At 36.5% G+C, this 10,505-nt stretch overlaps 1 protein-coding gene and 1 long non-coding RNA gene across 8 annotated transcripts in view; both read left to right on the forward strand.

Annotated features, from left to right (window-relative positions):
- The window catches only part of LOC309606206, a 404,244-nt gene that overhangs the window by 193,979 nt on the left and 199,760 nt on the right, over positions 1-10,505 (forward strand). The gene's annotated exons all lie outside the window — the stretch shown is intronic.
- ELMOD1 (ELMO domain containing 1) overlaps positions 1-10,505 on the forward strand; it is a 129,949-nt gene that overhangs the window by 103,776 nt on the left and 15,668 nt on the right. For 6 of the 7 annotated variants that reach the window (XM_082342986.1, XM_082342987.1, XM_082342988.1 and 3 more), the window contains one exon: positions 604-737. In XM_082342986.1, coding sequence (XP_082199112.1) covers positions 604-737 — 134 coding nt within the window. Of the gene's footprint in view, positions 1-603; positions 738-9,238; positions 10,501-10,505 lie in introns of those variants that run through there. The other variant, XM_082342989.1, reaches the window with a different exon arrangement.

The raw sequence follows: 10,505 nt of genomic DNA on the forward strand, positions 1-10,505 counted from the left end.
AAGGTAATATAAGGTTTATTATAGAAAATTTCAATAATATAGGAAAGTAAACCAAACAATCACCCTAATCATATTACTCTAATATACCCATATTAATATTTTGTGGAATTTCACTCTAGTTTTTCTGCACATTTGTGTGTAAAATAAAACTTGGCTTGTTCTATACATAATGTTTTATATCCTGCTTAAATAATCTTTAGGAGTATGGTTTTTACTAGTTGTAATATGTTATATGAGATTACCATAATTTATTTCACCAATCATCTTCTTTAGGATATATGAATAGTTTACATGTCTTTGCCATATAAATAATGCTGTAATGACTATCATTGCATATAAAGCTTTGTCATTTTCTGTTTTTTTTTTTTTTATCTCATATATTTGGGAATGGCATTACCAAGTCAAAGCATATGAACTCTCAATTCTTTTGGCATACATTATTAAAATTTTCTGGTAATTTATAAGATTCAGGGTTTTGATAAGTTGGGGAGAGAAGGGAAATCTAACACTCTGATAATAGCAATTTAAATATCAAATTATCATTTTTTGAAATGCTTAACTTCTCATATGTGATAAACAAGTGGTGTGGCTTGCACTTTACAGGTACTCGTTTGCAATTGTGGGCATCAATATAACTGATCTGGCATATAATCTACTGGTGAGTGGAGCTCTAAAAACTCATTTCTACAACATCGCTCCAGAAGCTCCAACATTATCTCACTTCCAGCAAACATTCTGTAAGTGTCCTGTTGCTTAATTATTGATATAGGTTTCTATAGAACACTCTAGACAAGGGTTGAAGCTGAGAGATCTTTGTGATTTGGCTGCATTGGAGCCTTTGAACTTCCTCCTTTGGTTTTGATTTTGTTTTCTCATTCACAACCTACACATATTTTCAGGCATCATGAATCTTTCCTCGTTCCCAGCTCTTGCCTAATAAATATTCAATGTATCAACTTCCCATCTAACTTAAAGACATCAGAGATGTCTTTCTTCCTCTGATCCAACATGGCATAACACTTAAGAGTGCAGGCTCTGAAGACAGCCTGAGTTGACTCCCAGATCTACGTTAACTACCATCTCTAAGCCTCAGCTATCTCATCTATAAAAGGAGTCCTTTCCTCATAGAGCTGCTATGGAGGTAAAATGAGATGAGGATAAAAAGTTTTTTATTAGCTAGTCCCATAGTTACTGCTCAGTGAACATTAGAAAGAGAAGGTGGTGGTTTAATGGGTGATATAGATGGTGGTAGAGTTGTCATTGGTATTACTTTTACTGCTACCACTACTAGTGCTACAGAGGGTAGTGTTTGCAGCCCTTTCTAAGTGTAGGTGCTAGTAGAGGGAAGTATTGTTGGCCCTGAACCAGAGCCTTATGTTGTCCTTGCCTGAGGGGTATCCTTTGGGGTTGCTGTTGTGCTGAGGTTTCAGAAGATAAAGACCAAGACCGTTTAGTAGAGCCCTCAGATGCTATTCTCTAATTTTAGAGGCAGAATCCTAAAATGTAGCTGTGTGTCGTTATGATCCTTGCTGGTCAGACACAAACTGGTTTGGAGGAACATAGAATGATAGTCTACCAAGTCTTCAAGCAATCTAAGCTATTTAAAGGAGAAATGTCTTTTAAACCATTTAAACCATGCTTACTGCACTGAGGGCCTCGTACCTGAGCTTTCTTAGCAAGAAAATTTCAAATTTCTTCTCCTTATGTTTCTTTCAGCCTTTTTTCTGCTGTTATGTTGCTAAACAGGTCTGCCACTCTTTCTAAGTATGGTTAAAACACAATCATTCCACCCCAAATCTACCACAGGAGAGTGTTGTTCCCCAGTTCAATTTTAAAATGTGATAAAGTCACAAGTTAACAGCCATTTACTTTATCTAAATTCCTAAATTAATAGTGATTATGTTATCTAGGATTCTGTCTTCTTTTACATCTGCTTAAGCAGGACTTCCAGTTAAAGATGACATAATTAGTGTATGCATTATGCTCCCTTCTGAAATTCCACTAAAGTTAATAGAAAGGGATTTTCCTAAGAAAGCATAAACCCACAAGGATAAAAATCAGAAACAAAGCAAGAAAATCTCATTTTGAAAGCTGGAAAACAGATTAAGTGGTAAATGATTTAGTAGTCTTGAGAGAGCAAATCCTTAACAGGTGGCATGGAAAGGTAAGAAGCAACCTGATTTATTCCACAGGACTCCCCAAAAGGTTCAAGAATTGGGAGCATTAGATATTTCAGAAATGAGGGTTAACATAATAAGACCAAAAATAGCAAGATTGCTTGAAAATACGTTAAGAAGCTCTTAGAGGTTTAAATCCCCTTCCCCAGGAGACAGCTTCTGTCCTTCCCCCTCCTCAGCAGAGGCTGGTGTACTTTACAGGGAGAGAAAAATAAAGAGTCTCTGGTCTGATGAGAATCAGGTACAGCTGATGGCAAACCATACTGAAAGTGATGATGAAGACTGAGACCCAGGCTCCTTCTCCTACCCAATTCCTATCACTTTGGCAAGAGACTGACAAGGGCCTTCTCTGAAATCTGAACATCCCAAGAGAAAATAGCTGAAGATGCTGACCTCTGGGTCTCCTCAGTGAAGCAGCCCAGTCATATCACTCTACAGTCATGCTCACCATCAACAAACCCTACCTACGTGCTCAGAGCTTCCAATCAGCTTTTAATCCAGTTGGCTTTTTATTTAGTAAAAAATATTTACAGGTAGCCAAGTATTACCAGATGTTTGAGTGTGATGGTTAAAAACATGTCCTCAAATTCTTTGATACTCCTCCCATTAAAAGGTAGGTTTTTTGTTCCTCTCACCCAGCCCAACTGGGCTGACCAGTTGGTTGACCAAGAGAATAAGCAGATTTGACACTATGTGACTTTTAGGGCTACATTAGAAAAGTCTTTCATCTGTGGATAATGAAGATGTGGTACATGTATACAATGAAATACTACTCAGCCATAAAAAAGAATGAAATAATGCCATTTGCAGCAACATGTATGCAACTAGAGATTATCATACTAAGTGAAGTCAGAAAGAGAAAGACAAATACCATATGATATCACTTATATGTGGAATCTAAAATATGACACAAATGAACCTACTTATGAAACAGAAACAAACTCATGGACATAGAGAACAGACTTGTGGTTGCCAAGGAAGAGGGGTTTGGGGGAGGAATAGAGTGGGAGGTTGGGGTTAGCAGATGTTAGCTATTATATATAGAATGGTAAACAACAAGGTCCTACTGTATAGCATGGGGAACTATATTCAATATCTTATGATAAACCATAATGGAAAAGAATATTTTTTAAAAATGTGTGTGTATATATATATATATATATATATATATATATATATATATATGTATGTATAACTGAATCACTTTGCTGTACAGCAGAAATTAACACAACATTGTAAAACAATTATACATCAATAAAAAAGTTTTTTTAAAGAAAAGGCTTTGATCTAGAGATCAGGGATTGAACTGCCTTTGGAAGCATGAGCCACCATGTAAGGTATCTTATTCCTCTGTGTTGTGAAAAAGTCCAGGACATACAGAGCAATCATATGTAGGTAATCTGACTGACAGTAAAGAAAGCCTCAGACATGAAAGAGAGTCTAAAACAGGCAGAAATAAAGCCACTATAAAGAAACAGAAACCATGCAGAGAGAAGAAAACTTCAAAAATATGTATCATTAATATCCCCAAGAGATAAGAGAAGAAATTGCTACTATGAAGCAAGAACAAGGTGCCATAGAAAGAGCATTCAGAGAATAAAAGAGTGTTCTTAGAAATTAAAAATCAGATAACAGAAATGAAATCTCCAAGAAGGATTAGAAGATAAAGTTGAAAACTTCCAGTAAGTATAGATGAAAAATAGAAAATAAAGGTTGAGAAATTAAAGGACCATTCTTGGAAGTCTTATAAAAGGAGTGCCAGAAAAAAGAACAGTGAAACTAAGGGGAGGGAATCAAACAAATAAATGAAGAAAAATTTTCAGAACTGAAAGATGACTTTTCATATTTAAACTAGTAAGCACCAGGATAATAGATTAAAATGGATTCACACTCAGGTCCATATCATTGTGAAATTTTAATACATAGGAAAGAGATGATTCTAAAAATGTCCAAATCTGTCACATAAAGAATTGGGAGTCAAGATGACATTGGATTTCTCAACAACAACACTGTATTCTAGAAGAGAGTGGAATAATGTCTTCAAAAATTTAACCAAATATTATTTAAAATCTAAGGGAATATGATTTCCAATTTTGAATTCTATACCCAGTCCAACTTACCAATTAAGTGTGGAGTAGAATAAACACATTTTTTTGAGTGCAAGGTCTTAAACATTTTACCTTCTTGTACCTTTATAAGGAAGCTCCTGAAATATATTTTTCCATAAAATAAGAGAGTAATCCTAAGAGGAATAAGTGAGGTACAGAAAGCAGGAAATCTATCAGAGAAAAAAGAGGAGAGAAGAGAAGAGGGGAAGGGAAGGGAGGGGAGGGGAGAGGAGAAGAGGGGAGGGGAGAGGATAGGAGAGGAAAGAGAAGAGAATCTTCAAGATGAGGGAAGTCAAAAAATCAAGCAATGGAAAATATGTTATTTAGAGCTATGGAGGTCAATAATCAAAGAATCAGCTGGAAGAGTTGAAATGCTGTTTTAAGGAAGCAGGAATTAGGACAGGAAGTGTTGCTGGGTTTTCGTTTGCTCTTTGTAACAAGACTTATTAAACTATTTGACTCTATGTATAATTTGATGCTCAACATAACTAATTATTAGCGAAATACAAATCAAACTACAATGAGGTATCACCTCACTCTGGTCAGAATGGCCATCATCAAAAACTCTACAAATAATAAATGTTGGAGAGGGTGTGAAGAAAAGGGAACCCTCCTTCACTGCTGGTGGGAATGTAAGTTGGTACAGCCACTGTGGAGAATAGTATGGAGGTTGCTTAAGAAACTAAAAATAGGGCTGCCATATGACCCAGCAATCCCACTCCTGGGTATATATCCGGAGAAAACTATAATTTGAAAAGATACATGCACCCCAATGTTCATTGCAGCACTATTTACAATAGCCAAGACATGGAAACAACCTAAATGTCCATCAGCAGATGAATGGATAAAGAAGATGTGATATATATGTATATATGTACACATGCACACACACACACACACACACACACACACAATGGAATATTACTCAGTCATAAAAAGAGAAGGAAATATTGCCATTTGCAGCAACATGGATGGACCTAGATATTATCATACTAAATGAAGTAAGCCAGAGAAAGACAAATATCATATGATATTGCTTATATGTGGAATCTAACAACAACAAAAAAATACAAACGAACTTTTTTACAAAACAGAGATAGACTGACGACAGACATGGAAAACACACTTATGGTTACCAAAGGGGAAAGGTGGGGAGGGATAAATAAGAGGTTGGGATTAACATATACACATTACTATAAATAAAATAGATAACCAAGAAGGACCTACTGTATAGCACAGAGAACTATAATCAGTATTTTGTAATAACCTATAAGGGAAAAGAATATGAAAAAGAATAGACATACATATGTATAACTGAATCATGCTGTACACCTGAAATTAACATTGTAAATCAACTATACGTCAATAAAAATTAAATAAAATAAATTATGTTTAAGTTGAATGAAAAAGCAAATTTTAAAATATATACATCTTTATGACTTGTTAATGGAAAATGTAAGTCCCCTACATTTGTGATTACAGCTCCTACTTTGACAACTAGATGATTATATTTACTCCTGTTAACAATTCTGACCATTTCCAGCAAATAATATTGAGGTTTTACTACAGATCAGATGCTGTGTTGAGGAAGACAGACATCTAAACAAATAATTAAAACACGGTGGGGGAGAATTTTGTTATTGAAGAAGTAAAATCTCACTCAGTCTGGGGGTCAGGGAAAGCTTCCTAAAGCAAATTCCACTTTCCATGAGAACTGAAAAATAGGTAGCAGGAAATATAGCAGTGGTGGCCTAGTGGTCCAGCGAGAGGGAGTGGCACAGGCAAAGGCCACAAGACAAACAGTGTGGTGGATTCAAGGAATAGAGCATAGGATTTGGGGTGGGAGGAGGGGTGTCTAGAGATGACAGTAGTAAGAGCAGGAATGGGGAAGGGGGATATCTTGAAAGAGTTTTGTAAGCCTTTTGAAAGAGCATAAACGTAGATAAATAGGATCCCTTGCTTTGTTTCTCTACCCCTCGTACTTAGCCTATTCTATAGTTACCATGCTCCTTAGGGAAGCCAGGGAAGCAATTCTGAGGGAAAATAGAATGAGTTTAGTTTTAGGTATACCAGGGGTGGGTTCCTTTTTGGAAATAGTGGGCATTCTAATGAATAGTGGGCATTATAATATAAGGTTGTGGAGCTCTGAAGAAATACAAGGGCAGATTTGGGATTCATTAGCATTAAGGAGAAAATCAGAGCCTACAGTGGGGAGCTCTTGCAGGAGAGACTCAAAGTTAGAATCATAGGAATTGACATATAAGAACAGGAATGTTTGTTTTGTTCACGACTATATCCACAGCACAGAACCTGGTACAGAATAAGTGCTCAGTAAATATTTGTTGGATGGATGGATGGATGGATGGATGGATGGATGGATGGATGGATGGATGGGAGGCAAAAATATTGGCTGGTGTCCTTTTCAGGAGAAAGGAAGTCTAGTTACTCTGGAAAAATTTGGCATTGACCTGAATTGATAGGCTTCCAAGAGAATCTTAACCTGGGTGAGTAAGCAAGCAGTGGGATTACTTTTTTTTAAGGCCCTCACCAGGTTTTAGAAACAGCAGCAATCCCGCTGTGGATTGGGGTGAGGCAGAGGGACTCAGGCCTCTCTAGAAGAAGCAAACTGTGCCCTGAATTCGTTGTTCATCTATCAGACATGATCAGTTTTGCACCTCTTCTCTGTAATATTCTTGCAATTACCTGTGTCCTTGTGTCTCTGCAGTCTACTAACCGAATGCAGTGAAGCAAAACCAAGACACATTCAAGCAACAACAAATATGCTGCAGTCTTGGGTTGGAAAGCCAAATTATTATTCCAAACAGGTATTTCATCTAGGTGAAAGAATATAAGAATATAATAGGTCTATCATTTTGACTTTACAGTATTATTCAGTGAGCACTGCCCTGCCAAGTCAGTATGCTATGAAAATCACATTCAATCTAAAGCTCCACTGAACAGGCAGCTGCACTGAAATAAAGTAAGGTTAGGTGTAGTGAGCAGAAGGAAGTACAATAGCAAGAAGAGAAAAAAGAATTAGTTTATCTTTGACCTTCAAAAGACGGAACTATTCAGTAGGAATAAGAACCAGAAAAAGAGAGTACACTGGAAAAGGCAGCTGATTTCAGGTACTGGCTTCCAGCTTCCAGCTATAATTGTGTGATTGTACACCATTCAAGTATCTCTTCTAAACCCAATGTCCTCATCTGCATTACCTATTCCATAAAGCTGCTGTAAGAATTAAATAAGAGACTATAAGCAATACCCTGACCCCTCTTTCCTCCCTCTGCTCTTCATGCCATTTTGTTAGCTTCCTTAGCTAGCAAATCATCATCTGAAATTGTCTACCCTGGTCCCTCTCCAGGAAACTGAGAATTGGGGGGCATAAGAACTCTACCTTTTTCTTGTACCTGTTACATATTTGTTAATTGGCACATGGGCCAACTGATCAATTGGCCAAATGAATTTATGAACACTCTGTAATGTTATATAAATGAGTGGAGTTTTATGATTATGATATGTACCCTGGAAGCCAAGCCACCACTTCTACATTTTGATTAAAATCATGTTATACAGTGTCTAATTATTTTTCTGATGGGATAGAGAGAGTCCTAGGGAATCAGTTTGCAAGATTTACACCTTGACTTTTGTAGTCTTGAGAGGAAGGAGAATGGTGTTAGATTATTAACCACTCCTCTCCCTTCTACTCTTCTCATAGCCTGTCTTTTAAACCTTTCAAAATGTTTTCCTGTAGTTGCATGTAAGGTAGAAAAATGGTGAAACCAAAGGGATCTGTATTCTTCTAAAACTCTATGCTACCCTAGATCACCTCTAGAGTGAGTATGTACATTGTGGAAAGTGAATTTCTCATTAAAGTATTTTTCACAGTGCCTACATATTATTGTCAATAGGGGTAAATAACTTATTAATCATGAGATACCAATGAGATGCTTTTAATTCATCAGTATTGGAAACCTGACTCTATATACAAAAGAGGTCAGGTATGTTTATTTGAGCTCAGAAGCAAAGTCAGGAAAATTGTGTGTGTATTTTATATAGCAAGGAAGAAGAAATTATAAATGATCATAGATTTTATTTAGAACCATAAAAATTATAACATTTAGAAAGAAACCAAGGGAACTTAAAAAGAGAGCATCTTCTAAACCAATGGATCTCAAACTTCAGTGACATGAGATTCATCTTACTAAACTGCGATGTCTGGTTGAATCTGGGAGGGTCTTCATTTTTTACAAGTACCTCATGCCATTCTTGGGATACTTTAGGATAGATAGATGATTGAATTCTTTTGGTTGAATAATATACTGAGATGAGAGGAAAGAATTTCTGTTGGTGTGTGCTGAAGCAACCAGGATGATAAACAGACTCCAAGTCATGGCATATGAGAAATGGTAAGAAGAAATGAGGATGCTTAACCTAATGGCATAAAGGGCACTTCAGATACTTGAGTGGGAGAAGGATTGAATTTTTTCCAAGAAATATGGGGCAAGAAATTTTGGCCCAGTGTGAGAAAGCACCTCTAAAGAATCAGGTTCTTCATTCATGGACCAGGCTAATGTCAGTGTTGTCATCAGAAACGTTCAAGACTGGGTGCTGCCACAGGGAATCCAAGCATCAGATGGATCAGAGACAGATGGATGGCTCCTGGGATTGCTGATACCTCTGATCTGGGGCTTCTCTGATATGGTCACGTTCTCACTACAGTGGCAGTGGGCCCTGGCTGGTGTAGCCCAGAGGCATTTGGGTGAGGGTTGGTATGTGTTCCCATCTGAGATGTTAAAAGCAGTCAATATGTTAACTTGTGTTAACACAGATTAACAAAATGTGTTAATGTGTGTAGAGAGCCCAGAGGCAGTCCAAGCCTAGAGGAAATGAGTCAACCCAAAGAAAAAATAAAATAAATTCTCTCTCTCCTTACTACCCGTCCTCCTATAGTTGAAGAGAAAGACCGTATACTTAAAGATGTACAAGCATACTTAACAATGTAATGAATGAGTAACCAGGTAAGTCTGTGGAATTAGACTCACATCTGGCAGTGTGTGTTGGGGGTAGGAAGGAAGTTCATTTCTAATTTTGTATTACAGTGAGATATGAATACAGGCTTTAAAAAATCTGCGTATGGAACTATGTTAAAGGTTATCCCATAAGTAGCTAGTTAACAGAAAAACAACAGCTATTGAATTTCTTTTTACTATTAGAATTGAGTATATTTGTTCCAAAGTTTTCTTCCCCTGCCCTCTGTCATCTCTGCTGCTTACTCCTTCCCATGAAGGTGAAGGGCTAGGATTTAAACCAGGTTTCTGGCTCCAGAATCCTTCCTCTGAACTATCTTCTACTGCCTTCTAATGTTAAGACAAAGTAAAGCTTATGTAATGTTTGGTTTCCATTTTTCTAACTAGTATTATTTCCTTAAATACTTTTTTTCTTATTATAGAGACACTTGAGCTTGCTTTTGCTTTACTACATGCAAATACCTATTATTGTCTTTTAAAAAGCTATTCACATTTCAATTCTAAATGAGGCGGGAGGGGTACAGTGGGGAAACAATACGATAAGTAGGTTCTCATATCAAATATTTAACATTTATTCCAAAAATGTTCCCAATCCACATAACATTTTTGAGACAAAAAAGTATTTGAATATGAAATTATGCTTCAGAGCAAAGATGTCTTATTAACAATTGCATATAGTTTAATGACCACTCTATTGTTCAGAGTTGATTTACAGTTTTTATTGTCTCAGAATAGATTGTCAGAATGCATTCTTTTGATTTGTCAGGGTAATTTAAAACTTTACTCAAATCAAATATCAAGAGAAAAAAGACTGAGTGGAGTACTTTTGAAAAATCACACCATTGTGTTAATTTAATCAGGCGGTGAAGAATGAAGTAGTTACTGTCAACCTTTCAAAATATGTTCCAGTTGTTATTCATATTCTAGAAATGGCAGAATTGATTTTTCTTCCTGCTTGAGCAGAGTGAGAATAATTCTAGGACCAATTGCAAAAATCTTGCAGGTTGGTAACTTCTACTGCACTGGTTTTAAAAAATAATTTTAACAGTAGTATTTGCTGTATTTTGATCTTGTCTTTGAGTAACATGGTTGCTGTTAGTTGGTCTGACATCTTTTTCAGCATTCAGGGTGATTTTGAATATGATTAAAGATTTTTTCCCTTGCATTCTTGTCACTGTCTTATCTCTAAC

This window comes from Balaenoptera borealis (assembly GCF_965194805.1).
Source record: "Balaenoptera borealis genome assembly, chromosome: 11".
NCBI lineage: Eukaryota > Metazoa > Chordata > Mammalia > Artiodactyla > Balaenopteridae > Balaenoptera > Balaenoptera borealis.